Source organism: Tenrec ecaudatus, chromosome 12, assembly GCF_050624435.1.
Source record: "Tenrec ecaudatus isolate mTenEca1 chromosome 12, mTenEca1.hap1, whole genome shotgun sequence".
NCBI lineage: Eukaryota > Metazoa > Chordata > Mammalia > Afrosoricida > Tenrecidae > Tenrec > Tenrec ecaudatus.
The window spans coordinates 127862798-127883890 of NC_134541.1; the positions used below are offsets into that span (position 1 = coordinate 127862798).

At 56.5% G+C, this 21093-nt stretch overlaps 1 protein-coding gene across 5 annotated transcripts in view; it reads right to left on the reverse strand.

Moving 5' to 3' along the window:
* The window catches only part of HIP1 (huntingtin interacting protein 1), a 135592-nt gene that overhangs the window by 71699 nt on the left and 42800 nt on the right, over positions 1-21093 (reverse strand). The window contains exon 1 of one of the 5 annotated variants that reach the window (XM_075564878.1): positions 6291-6433. The exons of the other annotated variants lie outside the window; for them this stretch is intronic. Coding sequence (XP_075420993.1) covers positions 6291-6308 — 18 coding nt within the window. The 5' untranslated portion in view covers positions 6309-6433. Of the gene's footprint in view, positions 1-6290; positions 6434-21093 lie in introns of those variants that run through there. 5 annotated transcript variants of the gene reach the window in all.

A 21093-nucleotide genomic window follows, 5' to 3' on the forward strand; every position in this document is an offset into this window, starting at 1 on the left:
AGGACCGAGTCGCGGTGACCAATGACAGCGGAACGGAACAGTGTCACACGGTAAAGGAGACCTTCCATTCCCCCCTCAAGCAGATTTCCTTTCCCACTGGCTATGGTAAGGGTGTGAGTCCTGGCGGTGGAGTGGGTTACCTATTGGGTTGCTAACCACACGGTCAGTGGTTCAAACCCACCCACCGCCCCATGGGAGAACGGCGAGGCTTTCTGCTCCCGTAACGATTTCCTCCCTCTAGGGTTGCTACGAGTTGAACCACTGGTCACAGGGAGTTTGGTCTGCAGATTAGGAGTAGGCGGAGGCCAGTAAGATCTGGGGTCTGTCCCTGGCCTGGATCCACCCGAATTTCAGAACCGGAGGTTACGTGGGCTCATTGACACTCACCGCTGCCAGGCCCCCAGGACGGCACCCACAAATTCTTCAAAGGCTACTCTCGAAGGCTGAGTGCTGAGCCAGCCTCTAGGCTGTGGGGCCATAGAGGCCATTGCTCCTCCAAGAACACCCCTTCCAAGACCCCCCCACCCCCACCAATTTCCACCTGGGATTGTGTTGCTGTAAGAAGTCCTGTCCAGCCCAGTCTACTCTCCACTTGAAAATGAACCTGAGCTGGCAGAGGCCCGTGGGCTACATAAACCGCCTCTTCCTGCCCACAAGGAGCCCTGGGTTACATTATGAACCCCAAGGTCCGTAGTTCGAAACCACCAGCCATTCCAAGGGAGACAGACAGGGCTTTTTACTCCCACCGAGTGGCAGTGTCATGAATCCACGGGGGGTGGTAGTTCTACCCTGTCCTCTCGATTCACCAGGAGTCGGCCTCAACTCCGTGGAAGTGAATTTTTCTTTTCCTTCCAGCACGTCCTTTGTGAGTTAATGCCTAAGGTCAGCGTCCAGCCGAACCACTGACCATAACCACTCAAAAGAGGGTGACCTGCTCACATGCCTCTGGGAATTAGAGTCTGACCAAGGGAGCCCCGGTGGCACAGTGGGCTACACATGACGCTGCTCACCACAGGGTCAGGGGTTCGAACCCACCAGCTGCCCCATGGAAGGATGATGAGGCTTTCTGCTTCGGCAACAACTTTCCAGCCTCGGAAACCCACAGGGGCAGTTCTGCTCGGTCCTGTGGAGTCGCTGTGAGTCAGCGTCGACTCGATGGCGGCGCGCCTGAGCCTCGTCCACAGTCAAGTGTACATTTCACAGGACCGACGGTACATACAAGTGTGCACGCAATCCAAACCAGGTCTGTGAACTGACACAGATGTCCTACGTGAGGCTGTTTGGCTGTGAAGTACCATCCCTGACTCCACAACCCTCCGTACAAAACCGACCCAGCCTGGCACCCTCCTCCTGATGGTCATGTGTCAGCCCAGGGTCGAGCCACTGTGCCAATCCATCGTGTAGAGGTTCTCTCTCTCTCTCTCTTTCACGGAGCCTCTCCATCAACAGCATGCTGTCCTTCTCCAGGGCCCAGTCTCTTCTCATGACAGGTCACAAGGACCTGGAGAGACTGGGATGATTTTTTCATCTGCCTCACCGTTTCTGGTGCCGACTGCGCCTGGCTCCATCGAGGAAATCCCTGCTGTGGGTGGAAGGTGCTGGGTCCCCATCTCCTGCTGTCCATCTCCATGGTGGTCACTTGGCTCCCACCCTCTGGGAGGATCTCCTCCTCACCACACAGCTGTTGGTGGCTGTGTGTGGAGCTGTCCTTGGTGTTGCTGGGTGCAGGGGACTCTCCCCGGTATTTCTTGCCATGCCCCTTTTACTTACACACACACACACACACACACACAGCAAGGACAACTGTGGATTGCTTCCTGGTCTCACACCACTGATACCATTTACTCAACACCTGGACCCACCATCCCCTTTCCCGTCTTCCTGCTAGGAGAGGCAGAAGCTTCTGGAGCCAGGTGTCTCTGGTTCCAGGAGGAGGCAGCCTAGATTCATGAAGAAACCCTGAGTTTTCAAAAACAGCGGCAGGGCACTTCCAGGGGGCCCAGCCCCTCCTTAGACTGGCTCTTACTCTGCGGGCCGGGACACTCACTTTTCCTAGAAGACTCCTGTCACTCAAGGAGCCCTCCAAAAGCTCGGGGATGGGGGTGCAGAGATGCAGGAAGAAGCTCAAGGGATTTGCCTCCCTTGTTTGTTTCAGTTGCGGGGAGAACTGGGAATAGGATCTGGTTCTGGCACCTGTATGGGGGTCCTGGGCTCAACTTTGAACTCATGTTCTCCTCTGTACAATTGTGGCGGAGGAGGAGTTCTGTCCTCCGTTCCTCCCAGGGGTGTCAGGAGAGCAGGTGTAAAGATGCTTTGTGAATAATTGAAGCAAAGTCATACTAAAGCCAAACTCCCTGCCTTCGAGCAAAGCTGACTCCAAGAGAGTCGATAGAGCAGGGTAGAACTGCCCAAGGGTTTCCGAGGCTGGAACTCTTGATGGGAGTAGGCAGCCTCTCCTCTTTCTCCCAGGGAGCAGCTGGTGGTCTTGAATGGTTAGCAGCCCAGTGTCCACCAGGAGTCCTTGGAAGCGGGGACACACACACACACACACACACACACACACACACACACACACACACACACACACGGCGCCCTGGTGGCATAGTGGTTCTGCATTGGGCTATAATCTGCAATGTTGGCAGTTCAGAACCACCAGCCACTCCTTGGAAGAAAGATGGGACTTTCTATTCCAGTAGTTGAGAGTGATAGGTTTGGAAACTCAAAGGGGCAGTTCTGCCCTGTACTCTCGGGTCACTGTGAATTCGAATGGATTCGATGGCAGGGAGTTTGGATCGGCTGATGATCCACTATGGGAAGCCCCCTGATGGTGTAGTGGGTCCCATGCTGGACTGACAACCTGGAGGCCAGCAGTTCGGAACCCCTTTCCGTTTGGCGCCAGACATATGAGGCTGTCTACTGCAGTAATTTACCGCCTCAGAAATCCACAGGGCCTGTTCTACGCCATCCCACAGGGTCCCTATGAGTCAGAACCGACTGTGTGGCAGTGCCCTTGCAGAGTATGTACATTTTTGGGTTAGAATCGATAGCATTGACTCTGCTCCCCAAGTTACATTGCTGCTAGGTGTCAACAAGTGATGTCCGTGCAAAGCAGTTTCTCGGGGACAGAGTAGTAAACTGTCCGCACGGGGCTTTCTTAGCTTTACAGAGGAGCCCTGGGGGCATTGTGGTTACCAGGTGGGCTGCCATCCAAAAGGCCAGCAGTTTGAAACCGCCAGCTGCTCCTCGGTAGGAAGACGGAGCCTTCTTCTCCTGTAAAGAGCAATGGTTCCGGACCCGCACAGAGCAGTCTCTTCTACTGCAGTTAAAGCGCGGTGTTCTGCGGTGGTACAGAGGCGACATCAGCCCCTACCCCCACCCCCGGAAGTCACCTGCACTTCATCAGGGTGTGCTGGGTTGAACTGGCTCCCCCTTGGGCAGGCTAAGTCTGATGTAATAAAACATTCATGGCCCAGAGCAGCTGGTGAGCCCACTGCCCCCAGGCCCTGGTGCCCGCATTCAGAAACACAATGAGATCTGCTGCAGTGGGTCCCAAGAGGGGCCCCGTGGAGCCCCGGACTGTGCCCAGCCAATCAGGGTGAGACAGGGTGGGGGAGGGGCATCCGAGCCAACTTGGGCCAGATGGGCCTTGGCAGTCAGTATCTTAATAGCCACCATGTGTGGAGGACTGGGGACTGGATGGCAGGTGCCATGACTCTCATTTTACACAGGAGGCTGAGAGGCAGTTGCCCAAAGCCTGGCGGAAGTCGGGAGAACGCTTCTCATTCAGGAATAAGCCAGAGGCGCGTCTCAGCCTGTAGTTGGGTCTCAGCCTGAAGTTGGAAGGGGGAGGGGGCAAGCCTCCAGAGTGTGGCCTTGGAGCCCGAGATGGGGTGTTGTCAATGGCCAGAACAGAGGACTCCGCTTACGGCAGGACTGGGGAGCGGGCTCCAAGTCCCTGGGGTGGGTAAGGTTCTTCCCGCTCCACAGGCCGTGGTCTGTGCTCTCTCACAAAGCGAAGACAATCCTTTTCAGGGCTGGAGCTTGGCGGCTCCAGATCTAAAGCCTCCCATAGTAGCTTTGTCTGGGCTCTAAGCTAACAGGGGAAGGAGGCTACTCCTGCGTTCCAAGCTCCCCGTGGATAAGGTCAGAGCAACCCCCATATCCCCTAAAGAAGGCCCTTCTGGTTTGGCCCCAACTAACTGATCCTGGTGGCGTTGGCTGCTGCTAACCCAATGTCAGCAGTTCAAAGCCACCAGCTGCTCCAAAGGTGAAAGAAGAGGCCGGCCTAATCCTGGTAAAGCCCTACAGTCTCACAAACACACAGGGGCAGGGTCTACCTGTCTGATAGGGTAGCCATGAGTCGGCGACTTGATGGCAGTGCGTTTGGGGACCGATCTCTAACCTTCCTGCTGTCAAACATCTGTCCCCGGTCAAATGCTCTTCCCCACCTCACCCCAGTGGGCTCTGCGCACCCCCACCCTGCCTGTACCTCTCCCAACAAGCAATGCCCCTCTCTACTCTGGGCAGAGCCAACTCCCAGCCAGCCTGCAGGAGAAAACCGGGTCCCAGGCACCAAGCTACAAGTCTGCCATTCTGTCTGCTTGCAGACACACAGCCCTCTAATGGGGGCTTGCCTTCAGGGCAGACTGTTGAGCTGCGCCCCCACCCCTCACCTAGAAGTTCCGGCCCCTGAGGCTCAGGGCCACCTGGGTTGATTCTTTGGGTCAGTGAGCCCCCACCACAGCCTCTGTAAATGCTGTTGAGTTGGGAAAGGGGGCGGGGGGATGGGGTCTGGTAGAATCAGAAGGGACCCCAGAGCTCTCAACAGAGGGTCCTGAGCCCTTGCACGCAGGGCCTCGCAGGTCAGGTGTTGAAGGAACCAGGACTCAGGGCCCAAAGGCAGCTCAGGGGTGATGAGGTTCCTGTCTCCCTCGCCCCATCAAATCACAAATAGGTGATTGTTTGCTTTTGCTCAGACACCTCCAGGGAGGGCCCCCCACACCCCTCCACCCCACAGTGGCCATAGTTTTTTGTTTTGAGGGGTGCTTTTTTGGAGTCACATGAGCACACTGTCACAGTACCGAGGCAAACGGAATGGCGGCCCAGATTCCTCGGGGGTCTGCAGAACACAGTTTCCCAGGCTCAGCTGGAAACCCTGGGGGGCATGCAGCCGGTAAGACTCGTCTCCTGGGGCAAGATGGGCTCTCATCTACCATCTGCCCGCCTCCCCCTGTAGGGCTGCCTCAGAACAGGTGGTTTTGAACTGCTGACCTTGCAGCTAGCAGACCCACTTGTAACACCACCACCAGGTCTCCTTTCCCACGGAGATGGTGCCCTTCTGGGGAACCGACGCCTAATACCCTACAGACTGAACTGAAATGTCACTGGCTTTTATATTGGCCCTGGAGACCCAGTCCAAACACCCCCAGACCCAGCGCCTGTCCTCCGAGCACCCAGGCCCTGAAGAGCAGGCCACGTTGGCGGTGGGCGCTCCAACCAGACACAGAGTTGCCTCTTTGAGGTGGCGGGGGGTGGGGGGGGTGGGGTGTGTGTGTGTGTGTGTGTGTGTGTGTTCAAGGCCTCTCAGGGTGGTAATGGTCTTAGGGTGTCTTAAAAGTCTGCATTGAGAGGGAGGGCCAGCCTCCCAGAGGCTGAGGCCCAGGCCCCCTCCCTTCTGTCCCCCCAAATCACATCCGGCCACCTGCTGAGGATTGCCCAGGCTCTCAATCAATGAACAGTAATTGATTCAGCTCCCTTTGCGCTCAGGGGACTGGGAGGGGGAGGGCACGACACAAGTCTCCCCCACCGAAACCCATCTCCTGTGGAAATGGGCTCAGACGCCCAGCAGGCAACGGCTTCCCCGCTCCCCAGGCCCACTGAAGCTTAAGTGGTAAACCCGGAGCACCCCTGGTTCACCCCAACGATTCATACCAGCCGCCCCCCAAACGTTCTCGGTGGTTCAGTCCTTCACTGTCAGCGCCCGGTCACCTACCTGTCCGTGGCCCCCCTCCTCTCCCCTAAACCCCTCTCAACCTTCCCACGAATCGCACGGAGGGGCGGGGAGGCGGCCCCCCAGTTGGGGCGGCAAGCACGGCAGCCCTTCCCTTGCGGCGCGGCGGGAACGCTGGAGCCCCGTCCGCTCGCCGCACCCGCCCCCCACCCCCCCTCCGCCAGCTCTCCGGGAGTTGGGGCCAACAGGCGGGCGCAACGATCCAGAAACTTTCAACGGATCGAGCCGGCGGGGGCGGGGGGGGCGGGGTTCCAGGGCAGCGCCGCGGCTCCCCACTTACCATCTTGCTCACATCCATGACCGAGGTGGCAGGGCACCCCCGGCTCCCTGGGGACCCCGCTTCTCTCGCTGCCGCTCGTGGTTAACGCCACCGGGAGGGGAGCATGCTGCAGGGAGGGCGGCCGGTGGCGGCCCGCGGACCCGGGAGGTGGCGGCGGGACCCAGGCTGCACCCGGGAGAGGCGGGGCGGGGAGGGGCGGGGAGGGGAAGGAGGGGAGGGGGCGGAGCGGGGGGCCGCGCGGAGCCGCAGCGCGCACCGAGGGCGGGGGCGGCGCCCAGAGCCGCCGAAGCCCCTTGGGGAGCCGCCGTTCGGAGGGCCGCGCGCGGCAGCTGGGTTCTGGGGTTCAGGGAGCCCGCCGGGGGATCGTCGGACTAACAAAAAGGTCGCCTCCTGGGGGCCCCGGCGGCTGCGAGCGTCCAGCCCGGAGCCCGAGGCCGCGGAGCCCGCCAGGAAGTGTGTGCGCGGCGGTGGTGGTGGGACCAGGGGGGGCTCAGGAAGTGCGGGGGGGTGGGACGCGTGCTGACATTCCAGTGGGGGCAGGGGGTCGCCGCGGCCCCTCCCTGCGTGGCTGCACCGGACAAAAGGGGAATTCAGAGCTAGTGGCTTGCAGCCCGCGGCTAATCGGGAGGGGACACCAGAATGAGTCTGGGGTCTCGGAGCAGATGGGAGAATGGAAGGCGACGGGACTAGGATCCCCGGGCAAGGCCCCGAGGTGCCCCCAGAGTGAGCCAGAGCCGAGCCTTCGTGGAGGGAGGGGAGCTGGCCCCGTGCGTCTGAATTAGGTCTGTCCTGGGCACACACAGACTTCCTGGGGGTGTGGGGCAGCACCCCATCCTCCCCGCTTCCTCAGCGCCTGGTCTGCCCAGGGGAAGAATGGAGGGGAACACCTGCCCCTGCAGGAGACCCAAGGAGAGGCCAGCAAAACCCAGCCGGGCAAACACACTACCCGGCATTGGATTCGGTCTCTGCGGCGCGGAGGAGCACCGGCCTGCAGGGTCTCCGAGCCCGTGGATGTAGGGGCAGCTGTTTGAGCCTAGACCTTGAGGTGAACTGTCCACCGCTTCCCACAAACGCTCCTTTGAGGCCAGCTCTCAGCAGAAAGAAACCGACCCCAATCCGCCCACTGCCATTGAGGCCACCCCACTCATGGGCGCCATGGATGGAACAGAGAACAGCTCCTTTGTGCTTCCTGCTTCAGGGGCTGCTGGGTCTGAACCACAGACCTTGCCGTCAGTGGCTCAATACTCAACCCACCACGAGCCCCCAGTACACCTTTAAAAGCCTAAGAAAACAGACAGACAGACAAACTTGCTGCCATCGAGCCATTTCTGACTCATAGCAACCTTACAGGACAGGGTAAGACCCTCCCCGACCCTTGGGTTTCTGAGACTAACTCTTGATGGGAGCAGAAAGCCTCATCTTCCCCCCTGAGGAGCAGCTGGTGGCTTGAACGGCTGACCTCTCCATGAGCAGACCAATTCGGAACCACTAGACCACCCCCCCCTCCTTCCATGTGACTTCAAATACACAATGAATGGGTACAGCAGTCAGTAAGGACCCGAGGGTCCCATGAAGGTACCTCCCCCAATGCCACCTCAGGGATTATACAGATGAGAAAACTGAGGCTCAGTGGGTGGGGCAGTGGTTCCCTCAGGTCACATGGCCTGGGGACAAGAGACCTCAGTCCCCAAGCAGGCCCTGGAGCATCCCACAGCCACCACAGTCTGCTTTCTCAACATCCTCCCAAGGGGGCACGGGATGGGACTTGCCCACAGCCACAGAGGCCGGGCCAATGAACCCACAGGGCCCCACGCGGGGAGAAGGCAGCACTAGCAAATCCCACTCCCCACGCCCTCCATCTCTGAGCAGGGGTGGGGGAGCACCCTGACGAGGAGGCGACATACAGACATGTAAGGGGATTTCGCTGTCAGGGCACCGTTCTTTGTGGTCCCAGCCCCAGCCAGGGGAGTTAGGGGACTGCCGGATCCTTTCTGGGCCCCTCTACGGCTGGATGCATGCCCAAGAGAGTGAACCCAAACCCAGAGGGATGGGGTGGTGTAAGACAGCCATGCCACTGCTGCCTGGTTCTCCAGACACACAGCCCAGGGGCACCAGTCAGCCTCGCAAGAGGGCTGCTTGATTACCCACCATCAGCTATGTCCTTAAGAAGGAAAGCGCAACATCTGAGATGCTTGAAAGATACGTTGATGTGTGGCCAGTGGCAAGAATGGAAAACACTCGGAAATCAAAAGCTATGGGGTGTGATCCCCAAAACCCACCCCCGTCCTCCAGTCGATGCCGACTCACAGCGACCCCTGCGGACCTTGGGGTTCTCGGCCCAAACAGGTAACCCGCTACGCCACGGAGGTTCTTTTGTTTGATGTGATCCAGTTGGCTAATGAGAAAAATGTTTTCCTTTCCCTACAATAGTATTTCTCGTTAAGACAGGGGTCCCCAATCGATGGGTCAAAGAGATGCCTGATGCCTTAGCAGTTCAAAACCACCAGCCATCTCTGAGGGAGACAGATAGGGCTCTCCACTCCCATAAAGAGTGGCCATCTCAGAAACTCACAGGGGCAGGTCTGCCCTGGCCTGTAGGGTCGCTGTGAGTCGGCGTCGCCTCGATGGCAGTGTGTGTGGTTTGGAGTTTCCAGATGACAAAGCCCCTTTGCCCATCTCTGGCATGGGTCTAGTGGCACCCTCCTGCCACATTGGTGGCAAGGGTCACAAACCCCGCCTCTTGTCAGCTTGATGGGGGGTGGAGGTGGCGTTAAAGTTAGCCTACTGTTAGTCAAAATACTAGAAATAGAGCAATTGAAGATATGTGTGCATCCAGTCAACGGATAGCAATCCACCATAGAAGGAATTTGTTAGAGAGCCAAGACGGAGTTTTCACAGCAGCGTGCACCAGCCCCGTGCCTTGCGATCAAAATTCCCTGTCAGCTTAATTGGCAGGGATGGCCTTCTATCTTAGGGACATGGCAAGCAAGGCCATTAAGTTAGGGAGCCAGGGGCGTAGCAGTCCCTATTGAGATAAGCTGTGGGGCATGTCCTCCAGGGGACGGCGAGCTGGTAAAGGTTAAACTCCTGACTCACGGTACCCTTGGAAAAATGTGCGTACACACCGTGGTTTGCTGTGCTCACTGCCAAACTTGCTTTCTGCCGCCTGCTTTAGGGGGTATAACTTGCTTGATTTTCACAGCAGTGTGGAGGCAACCAGCCCCAGTGTTTCCTTCTGTCTCACACTCGCAGAAGACACTTCAGAATTTGACTCAACGAGGTCTCTGTTTTTTGACTGAAACAGTGACAGACAATCCCAACCCTTGTTCCTGGCAACAGGCTGAGTAATGGCCCGGAAGATGTAGGTTTTAATCCAAACAAACAAACAAACAAACAAACAAACAAACACTCCCCAAATCAAACTCACTGCCATGCAGTCAATTCCCACTTATCCCGACCAGCTGAGAGGACAGGCTAGAACCGCCGTCTTTGGGTTTCTAAGACTTTAAATCCTTATGGGAATAGACAGCCTCATCTTTCTCCTGGGGTGTGGCTGGTGGGTTCGAACCATGGACCTTCTGGTTAGCAACTCTGCCCACGCTTACATTATCTGCATCACCTTACTATGACCCACTATTAGCTGCAGAGGTGAACAAGTTAAGGATCTTGCAAAGGATAGATGATACTGGGTAATCGGGGTATGCTCCGAATTCAACCCCACATTATCTTTATAAGGGAGACCTGATAGACACAGAAAGGGCAAAGGAATGACCTACAGAGACAGAGGCTAGACTGAATGCTAGCAGCCACCAGAGGCTGGAGGGGACAAGGACAGGTGCTCACCTAGAACCTCCAGGACCGTGGCTCTCAACCTTCCTAATGCAGAGACCCTTTCATACACTTCCTCATGTTGTGGTGATACCCCAACCATAACATTATTTTCGTGGCTACTTTATCATTGTAATTTTGCTCCTGTTATGAATTGGGTGACCCCTGTGAAAGGGTGGTTCGGCCCCCAAAGGGGTCTCGACCCACAGGTTGAGAACTGCTGCTCTACGGGGAACACGGTTCTGCTAACACCTTGATTTCAGCCCAGTAATACTGAAGTCCTGTTTCTGGCCTCCAGAATTAAGCGAGACCAAGTTTCGGCGGTTGATGCTGTCCAGTGTGTGGTGCTCTGTTAACGGAGGCGATGAGAAGAAAGCATCACACTGCCCAAGCATCAGGACGTGCTGGTGTCACGGCTCTGGACAGGTGGAGCCTCAGGTGCCGTGAGACTGCCCCCTGTCGGACTCCCTCACCTAGGAACCTCCTGTGTGACAGCAGCTCTCCTCTATTGAGGGGTTCCTGCCAGCCGCCCCTCTCAAATAAGCAAGCACTTACATGTCCCTGGCCTCCCCACTCCCCCCCCCAAAAGCTACCGTGGTTCACTTGAGAGTCAAGGCTCTTAGAAATCTGGCCCCCTCTCCCTCCAGTCCCGTCTACCTGTTCCAATCCTCCTGCCCTTCTCAGCCTATCAGGTCCTGCCTGATCCACAATGCCCTTCCGGCCCACCAGCTTGCGCGAGTCTCATCCTTCGGTGTATTTGGATGTGGGGCTTTCTATACGGATGGTCCCCCCTTGCCTAATGACAGTGATGAGGACGAGATACTGATGCTCAAAGGTGACACTTAAGCTTCAATATGGATTACACCTCGACCTACAGGACACAAGAATTCTCACAACGAGACCACTGAGCAACACCATGGCCAGTGGAGAAAAGATTCACGCCGTCCAGGATGTCATTTTACTTGGCTCCAGCGTCGAGACCCTGGGGAGCTGCAGTCGGGAAAATCAAATTACTCTGCAGATCTGCGGCAAAAGACTCTTCAAGGTGTGGAAAGGCGACGGCATCGCTTTGAAGACCCCTGGTATGCAGAGCCTGTTTGGCTGCAACATTGTGCTAAACAACAACCGTTATGGGGATGGTGCAGCACCGGCAGTGTTTTGTTCCATGGTACACGTTGGGGGCGCTGTGAGCCGCCACCAACTCCTGACATCAAGAAGTAGGGAGCTGACCTGGGAGATTTCGAGTTGATTTCCACACCTGTACAGGAGTTTAATGCAGGCATCCTGGGACAGGCTGACACCTACTGGCGAAGCTTGGTTCTGCAGCCAAGCCCTACAATAGGACCCTGCTGAGGAGCCTCACCACCAATCTCCCAGCCAACGCAAAGCCATGGCCCTGGGGTCCATCTGAAGAGGACAGACTAGCGCTGCCCGAGGGGGCTGCAGCAGACGTGCACGTTTTCCTCCCACAAACAGTTACAGTCTCCGAAACCCACCAGGGCCGTTCTTCCTACAGGGAGTCAGAATTGACTTGATGGCAGCGGGTTTGGGGGCATTCTGATAGCCTTTAACATGAGAATAATAATTTGAATTCTATCTTCCCTAATTTTCAGGGGAAGTACACCTGTTAGATTTAGCTCAGCTAACGTTTCCTAAGAACTGCCTGGGAGCATTTTCCCCCAGCACTGAGTCGGTTCTGTGTGAGGTTTTATGTGGGTGCTGTAGTCCAGGGAGCATCTCCTGGATGGTCCCCCCGAGGGGCTGGCTCTGCCGAGGTGTTAGGACCCTCCGTCCTCTGAGATCCAGGCTGTGGCTCTGGAGTTGGTCTCGTTTCCTCTCTGACATAGGGTTTGGGGTGGCACAGTCCGAGGACGTGTACCCAGGACTTTCCTGAGGCGACGGCGGGCGAACTTTGATGTGTTGCCCTCGTGAGTGTGTCCCACGTAGGACAGGCCGTCGGGCAGGGCAGGGCGGTACCACTCCACGCAGGAGGCCGAGTGTGGAGGAGAATGGAGGGCAGAGGGGAACCAGGGCTGCCCCCGGGGATCCTGACAGCTTTATTCTTGGGGCAGCCTGGGTGTCACAACCTCAACATGGGGAGGAGGGCAGGAAGGGGGAACCGGTCCCAATGATCAATGCATAACTCCCTCCTCCCAAGGGGACAAACAACAAAAACGTGGGTGAAGGGAGACAGCGATCAGTGTAAGATATGAAAATAACATATAAGTTATCCAGGGGCTGCGAGGGAAAAAAGAGGAGCTGATACCCAGGACTCAAATAGAAAGTAAATGGTGAGAAAATGATGATGGCAACATATGTACAATGGATGCAATGGGTGTATGGGATGTTGTAAGAGCTATAAGGGGCCCCAATAACATGATTTAAAATAATAAGGATCAATAAAGTGGTGCAGAAAAGCAAACAAGAATCTCAAAATGTCCGTGGAAACTGTGACGTATAGTGTCGTCTGGGAACAACGAATCAAGCAAACAGCTGCCATCGCTAGCCCTGCCCTCTGCCCGCCCCGCCCCCCACCCCCTGGTCCTGGCTGAAGCCCAAGGATGCAGGCGACATAAGGAAGCGAAGACTTCCCTGACCTTACTTCTCCTACACTGGGAGTTTCCTAGCTTTCACCTGGAATTTTCCATCTCTTGGCCACAGTCTTCTCCTCGGGGCACATTTCCAGTCCCTGTTTGCCGGGCCATTCCTTGGCCTCACAGTAGAGAGGGAGACTCCAAGCCTGGCCGAGCTTGTCAGACAAGCTCACCACCCCCACCACCCCAGAACGTATATCTCGTTCTCTGTGGTAGACCCCCACCGATGAGGAAAGCTGGCCTGGTTCGGCTGGTGGGATCTGGACAGCAGGGGGTTGCTGGAAGTGTAAAGCCACACCACCCACCCGCAGGCCCCAGTGGCAGTCAGGGGTGGGGTTCAGGGGGCCTGCTGGAAACCCCGAGACAGATGGGAACCACTTTACCGAGCCCCTGAGTCAGCAGACAACCTAGAAACCTCCACTGCAGGAGCTCTCTGCCCCTGCCCGCCCGGCTCCTCCCTGTCGGCAGTAATTACGGGCACCTTCGCATGGCTTGGCCCAGGAGCTGCCAGCCTCCAACGCCGAGGGGCTTTTCCACGGCTCCTCCTCAGCAGGGCAAGGACAGGAATTTGGCTCTGCCCAGGTATCCCCCAGGCTAAGCTGTCCCAAGAGTGAGGAGCAGGCCAGGGGCAGTGACCAGCCACCAGCATCCCAACCCTGGCAGGGCGGCCGCCAGACTAATTCCATGTTATTACAGCTTTACAGGAAGCCAGCCGGGTCCAGCTGCTGGCAGGCAGCAATTTATGGGGCTTGGAGGCAGAGGGTGGAGAGAAGGGAAGAGAAAGGAAAACATTGCTCCCCCCACCACCATCACCACCCCCAAACCCCCACTACTGTTCTTGGGTTATTTTTAGGTGCTTGTTCATCCCACATACCACAGGGGGCTCTGGACAAAAGTCATCTTTTTGGCAGGAGGCAGAGCCTCTCAGAGGCCACTGCGGGGCACTTGTGAGCCCCGGGCGGAGGTTGCCTGGGTCCTCACATAGCCTGGATTCTGCAAAGCAGCAGCCGATGGCGGCTGCAGGAAAAGGCGCCTTCAAGCCAGAATCCCCAAGTTCACGTGCTCCCTCCAGCTCTCACTTGCTGCATGGCTAGGGGGAAGTTACTGTGAAAAATCCCATGAGGCCCCAGACTGGAAGGCTGGCTCCAGCGGTCACTCTAGTCAAGGTCTTGGGCAAGGTCCTCGATGCCTCAGTTTCCTCTTCACTAGCACGGGGCTAATGATAGTAGTCTTGAGGGGCTAACACAGGCGAGAGGGATTGGCACAGTGGCTGCAGCGATGGGTTCAAACACAAGAATTGGGAGGATGGCCAGGACGGACGGTGTTTCCTGCCGATGTACGCAAGGGTCCCTACGGGTTACAAGCGACGCGAGGGCACCTACCCACAAGGTTGCACCCCACAGCGACCTTCTGTTCAGAGCGAACACTGACCGGCCCTGCCCTGTCTTCACCACTCTTCTTAGGTCTGAGCCCACTGCTGCTGCCTGCTGCCGCCACGGTGCCAACCTCGTGGAGGGCCTTCCTCTTGTCCGCTGCCCCTCTGCTGGACCAAGCAGGATGTCCTTCTCCAGAGACTGGCACTCTCCTGCTAACGTGTGACCACGTCTTGCCACCCTCCCTTCTAAGGAGCATGCCGGCTGTACTTCTAGCCTGTGGTCCTTCCCACAGTCTTCTCCAGCACCATCCTTCAGACACAGCGATTCTTCTTTGGTCTCCTTTAGTCAATGCCCATGCGTAGGCAGCCATGGAGGATGCGTAGGAGGCCGTGGAGGATACCGTGGCCAGGCTTGGAAAGCCACGGGGGCAGTTCTACTGTCCTCCAAGGGACACGAGTCAGAATCAGCTCGGTGGCACGGTGTGTGGGGCTTGGTTCCTTGTATGGAAGCTGGGTGCTTTCTGCCCATGCTAGCTCTCCACCAGCATCTCGAGCTGGGGTATTCAAAACTCAGGTGGCAGCGCAGCCTAGAGAGGGTGCTGCAATAGCCGGGGTGGTGGGGGAGTGAGGACCCCTTGGGACCTGGTCTTGGACCCCCCCAGTGGCTGGAAAGGGCTGGGCCTCTGCCTTGTCCGTGGCTGACTCCCCGGCCTGAAACAGGACTGGCACACAGAGCAGGCGCTCACGGGACACTGGTCGAATGCCTGAAGGAGTGTGTGTGACACGTCATTTAAACCAGAGGTTCCCAAACTTGTTTGGCCAACCACCCCCTTTGCAGGGGAAAAAAAGACTCGGAGTCCCAAGCTGTTTGTTTGTCTGCTCGACTGCCCAGCATCCTGGTTAAAGTGTAGGTATCTGCTTTTGCAGCCCTCTCTGAATTGTGCCAGCACCCCATGCCAGGGGCAGTATTGCCCACCCACTTTGGAGCACACTGATTTAACCTGTGGGCCAGGCCCATCAAACTCTTGATGTCTGTGTGGGACTCTGTAACCTCTGACAGGTGAGGGGTGAGGGGGTGGGGGTGGGGTGGGTACAACCTTTGGCTTCACACCTAGACCACAAGTGGCCTAAGAAACAGAACTAACTCATCCCTCCCGTCTTACCCTGTCGCCACACTCTGGGGGCACTTTCCACAATCTCTCGTTGCTTCTTGGTGGCCTGCTCTGCAGTTAGGAGCATCCCTTTCTTCCAAGGGATCTGGAGTCCACCCACCCACTCACCCACCGAAGCGGACTACACAGTCCCTTGCTGGGGCCAGGCTCTGTGCTTGGCTCTAAGGATGAGAGGTAGAGGCTGGAGCCCCGCAGGGTCAGGGCATGAGGGGGATGGGTGCAGAGCTGGGGTAGACGACTGCTCTTTCAATGAACACAGCATGGGGGTATCCTCTGCGCACCCCCCGCCCCCACCGGCTCACTCTATGTGGATTTATAAGCCAGCTTCCAGCCTCTTTCTTCCTTGTTCTAGAAGGATCTGAGGGGGTGGGTGGAGAACACGTCTGCCCAGCTCCAGGAATGGCTGGTGTGATGCCAGACTTGGGAAAGGGCCTGGAATGTCCTAACTCAGCAGCTAAGCTCTGGGGAAGGGCATGGAAGGGGCGAGGGCAGCTGGCTTTGTGGCATCTGTGTGCGTGCACCTAGTGGGGGCAAAGGGTCAGATGGAGTCAGGAAACACACACACACACACACACACCAGGACAATGAAGGACTGTCAAAAAGACTGTACCAAGGGCTGAACAATTCCTGTAAGTGGCTATTTAGGAGACAAAGACAGACAAACAACCAAAAGGAGTCAAAGACTCATGATATCAACATGCCCTCAGAAACTGGGATGACTTTGGCTTCTCTCACCGTGGGCCAGTCCCAAGGTACGACTGGACATTGCTCGGGTAGAATCCTGGGTTATGGAAAATGGGGGCCACCTTGCCAATGGCGTGCCCTTAGGTCCTAGAGCGGGATCAATGCTTGGCCATGGTCCCCTCACTCTCCCCTCCCCTCTGCTCCTTCCCGTCTCCATACAGGGAAGGGACTAACCCCGTCTGTGTAGCCAAGGTCTCCTTGGACCCTCTCCATACACTCACTGCCACTGAGTCTACTCTCGGTGCCTCAAGGGAAGGCCTCTGAGGCTGGAAAGCTGTGAGGGTAGAGGAAGCCTCAGCTGCTGGGTTGGAACCTCAGCCCCTGGGCTTGCCCCACAGCGCCACCAGGCTCCTTAGCCTCTCATGGATGTGTGGTTATTAATGGAATCAGATAACGAGTGTGTCCACAGTCACACAACGGGGCAGGACCCAGGCCGGGATCAGGATTGTTCCTGCGTCCACGTGCACCCAACGCCCGGGTCCTTCTCTTCATTGCTGCCGCCGGGGAAGCGTCTCTTTAACACCCACTGTGTGCAAGGGATGGGTCCTGCTAGGGTAGTGCTTACAAGTGGGGTTGTGAGCCACGAGGTCAGCAATTCAAAACCACCAGCTGCTCCTCAGGAGAACGGCGTGGTTTCCTACTGCCGTAAAGAGTGACAGTCTCGGAAACTCGCAGGGGGCGGTCCGGCCCTGTCCTCTAGGATCTCTGTGAGCTGGCATTGACTCGGCGGCAGTGAGCATGTGCAAGGGCACCGCCCTGGTGGTATAGTGGGCCACATGTTGCGCTGCAAACTGCAAGGGGAGTAGTTCAAGATCTCTAGCCTGTCCGCTGGAGAGAAAGGAGGCTGTCTTCTCCAGTCAAGAGCTGCTGCTGCTAGGTGCCGGCGTGGGCGCCAACCTTACGCACGACAACACGCAACACTGCTCGGTAAAGACGGACACGCGATGTCTGATCCCAGTGTTGGCAGAGCGCTATGGAGTGGGGAGTGGGCAGAGGGCACATCTGGCAGGATGATAAGCAAAGGACAAGGAGGACAAGCCACCCTTGGGACACAGCCAGAAACTAGTAAACGCATGTGGTGCGTTGATCTCTTTCCAACCCTTCCCTTTGTGCCCAAAGGAATCCCTGGCACCATGACAAAGACCCAGCCCCAACAATAGCGGCAGTGAAAAGCCCACACTAAGCCAGTGACACAAAGGGCGGCCTTTCACTTCAAAGCCTTCTCTGGCCTCCCGCTGCTCAGGCTCTTTGTTTATTATTCTAGACAATGGGAGAGTGTACAGAAGGAAGAAAGAAAGAGCAAGAGCAAGGGGAGCCCTGGGGACAGACAAGAGCTATGATGGGAAGAACACTCCCGTAGAGACCCAGGCAGGAGAGATGGGGGACTACACAGACCCCGAGGGAGGAGAATCCTAGACAGGTGTCGGTCCAGTTCTACACAAAGACTGGGAGGCTCAGGGCTGAGAGAACGAAGCATATTCCATGAGTGTGTGTGTGTGTGGGGGGGGGGGGTCGTCTTTGTCTCCAAGGAGGTGCGCTGTTGCGGGGAGTGGTCTATGCCTAAGCCAGGCCATATGGCATCAAGCAGCTGGTGAGCTGTAAGGCAGGGACAAGGACAGGTCTGTGTTGAGGACAAAGCATCCTGGGTAGTTCCTGAGGGGATCAGAGAATCCAGAGAAGGGGGGAGCCTTCTTCGGACTAGGGAGCAGACTGGCACAGGCTTGGAGAGAGCAGGAATGGAATGGGTACCAAATGCCAGCAAAGGGCAGGTGAAGGATTGGGCCCAGCCAGTCTCCGGGCAGCAGACGGGATTGAAGGGGGAGCCACAGCCTGGGAGGAGGTGGGGAGGAAGAGGGGCCACCAATCCAAAGATGTCCCAGAGGGTGAGGTCAAGGGGAGAGGAGGCGCACCCCAGAGGGGCTTCCTCTTTTCAACAAGGTCAAATGTCCCGTTAAGTGGAAGGAAGGAGAAGTGAGAGTGAACGCGGAGAAAGTTGCGCCCTCGAAGTGAAAGCCGGAAGAAGGGTGTCTGGCCCCGTCCAGGGTGAGGGAGAGGCTGTGAAGAGCAAGCCTCCTTTCAAGGTCTGAGAAGACAAGACGGAGGAAGGCAGGCGCCTGGCGGCAGATCCACAACACACAACAACATCACCACATGCACTGCCACCGAGTGGATTCGGACCCCCTGGGCAGCGCAGGACCGCCTCTGTGGGTCTCTGAGACGGCAACTCTTTACAGGAGCAGAACGCCTCCTCTTTACCCTGCGGAGCAGCTGGTGGTTTTGAACTGCTGGCCTGGCGGTGAGCAGCCCGACCCGTAACCATTATGCTACAGGGTTGAAAATAAATAAACTTTTTTTTTTTTTAAGGTTAAGGGATGTATCCATTGTGGGAAAAGGATACGGCGCTATCTCGAACAACTGGGATGAGACCTTATGGAACCCGGCAATCTCACTAGTGGGTGTCTGGCCGAAAGGAGCCAGAGACGTAACACACGCAGACAGACGCATCCCCATGTTCGCCGTAGCAAGAAGGTGGGAAGAAATGCCCGCCACTGGGGGAGTGGAGAAGAACGACGGCATGATCTACATCGCTAGAAGCCATCAAGCACCGCGTGACATCACGGCTGGACCAGGAGAACCTTACGCTGAGTGAAGTTAGCCAAGCACAGAAAGACCCATATTGTTTAAGACCACTGCTGCCATGGCTAAACACCCACAGACCTGCATACCGAAGGGAGGAGACTTAGAGGTTCTCCAGGGAGTGGGGCTGAGGTGGGAAGACGGCACAACGGGCTGGAAGGTCGGCTGCGTTGACTTGGGTGAAAGGCCAGACGGAGGCCCCCAAGAGAGGGAGGAGGAATCGGGGGAGCGGGTGGGGCCGATGCGTGGTTTGAACAGTCAAACACAGAGCGGAGGGGCTGAAATGAAACCTCCCCAGCTAATGCGTAATAAAAGCCACGTTTAAAAATAATAAACGGGGGGGGCTGGGGCCAAAGAGGAGCTGATACCAAGGGCTCAAATAGAAAGGCGATGTCTAGAAATAAAAAATGGCGACAGATGGACAGATCTGCTGGACACAGTTGAAGTATGGATTGTGATAAGAGCCCCCAGTAAAATGATCTTAATAAGAAAAGAACATAAACAAAGGTTTTAGGGACATGTGGACAGGTTTCTAAGCTAAGAGGATGGGTGGGAAAGTACTGAAGACACAAGAGCAGGTCTCAGGTCACCACCGCAGCAGGCCAAGCCCCCAGCGGCATCCCCACACTGGTAGCCCAGCCCAGCGTCCTCGATGAGAATGCCCAGCACTTTCCTCCTGCCAGGCTGTGAAACCACAGCTGCCCTGGGGTTGAGATGGGATTTAACGCCCAGGTGCATATACAGCGAGGCTTGGCAGCGGATACGCCTGAAGATATGAGGGGGCTTCAAACTGTTCACAGGAAAACAGCACTCACAGACACTGGAAGCTTCCCCTGAAATTTCTGAAACCGCTGCACGTGTGTACATGCTGCAAGCACATATCCGTGTCTAACCGAAAGGTCAGCAGTTCTAAACCACCAGCTATTCCACAGGACAAAGAGGAGGCTTTATACTCCTATCAAGAGTTACAGTCTCAGAAATCCAAAACTCACTGCTATCCAATTGATTTAGACTCATAGCGACCTTATAGGCCAGGCCAGACCTGCCCTTTTGGATTTCTGACGGCAGTTCCAGCAGGCGACTGGTTTCCTGGGTGAAGTGGAAGGCAAGCAGGTCAGGGTAGATGAGGCCGGCGCTCTGAGCGCCAGGAGGGTCTGACAAGGTGGGTGTTGAGGAAGGGAAGTCAGAGAGCAGTGAGATGCGGGGACCCCTGTCTGTTCACTTTGGGTGTGGCCTCTTCTGCGGAACGAAGGCGCTTCATTTTCACAGAGCCAAGCGTTCGTTGGATGGCTCGTAAATGTCACGACACGCTTTCATTGCAACCAAACAGAAAAAGACAGGCAGAGTAGTATGTGCCGACAGACACACGATCCAAGATCAGTCCCGCTAAGGTCAAATAGCACTGACCGTCCACGTAGATGGTGTGGTCTACGTTGCGGGTAGCTTATATGTCTGCCTTCTTTCATTCCAGGGATCCCTGGTTATGAGTTGAGCTGCGACCTGCAAGGTCCGCAGTTCAAAACTACCAACCGCTCTGCAGGAGAAACAAGAGGTTTTCTACCTGTGTCAACAGCTATTGTCACGGGCGCAGGGGGCGCTGTGCCCTTCCCTAGAGGGTTGCTATAAGCTGGCATCCACTCCAGGGCAGTGAGGGCTTGTTGTTTGGTTTTGGTTTTCATCCATTCTGCAAGATCACTAGAGACAGATAAAGAGGTCTGTCTTCTTGTGGGATCCCTGGGGGAGTAGGGGGTGGGGTCCAGAGAGGAAGATGTACTTTCATTAGATTCTGAGCACGGCCAAGGTCTGCGCAGGGCTTCATTTTCCTGTACGTGGGGCCGCTAAGAGCCAGAGCCAACCTGATGGCACCTAACAACAAGCTATCCTCGCAAGGCGCCCTGGTGACGCAGTGGGTTAAGCGCTGGGTTGCTGACTACGAGGTTGGAGGTTCAAACCCACCAGCTGCTCCCAGGGAGAAAGATGAGGCGTTCTGCTGTGGTACAAACAGCCTTGGAAATCCCAGGGAGCAGTTCTCTCTGCTAACCTCAAGGTCAGTGGTTTGAGCCCACCAGCCGCTCCACAGGAACAAGATGAGGCTTGAAACCCCACAGGGGCAGAGCTACTCTGCCGAGCGGGTGGCCGTGGGCCAGAATGAACTCGACGGCAGTGAGTTTGGGGGTTTTGTGTTGTTGTTTTTTGTTTTGACAGCTAGGCTGCTGCTCACAATGTCAGATGAAATGAAAAAATGTTATACAGCATGGCCACGATTTTGTGAGAAGAAAATCATCAGGCTATGCAGGCCCCCCTTGTGTTAAACTCGGATGTCGTTTTTAAAATACTTGATGGCTGGGGTCCACCCTGTGTTGAGCAAGTCGATGGGTGCCATTTCTGCCAACTTCCTGCCTCTGCCACACACGCCTCTCCAACGTGCCCACACCGCCACTGCCCACAACACA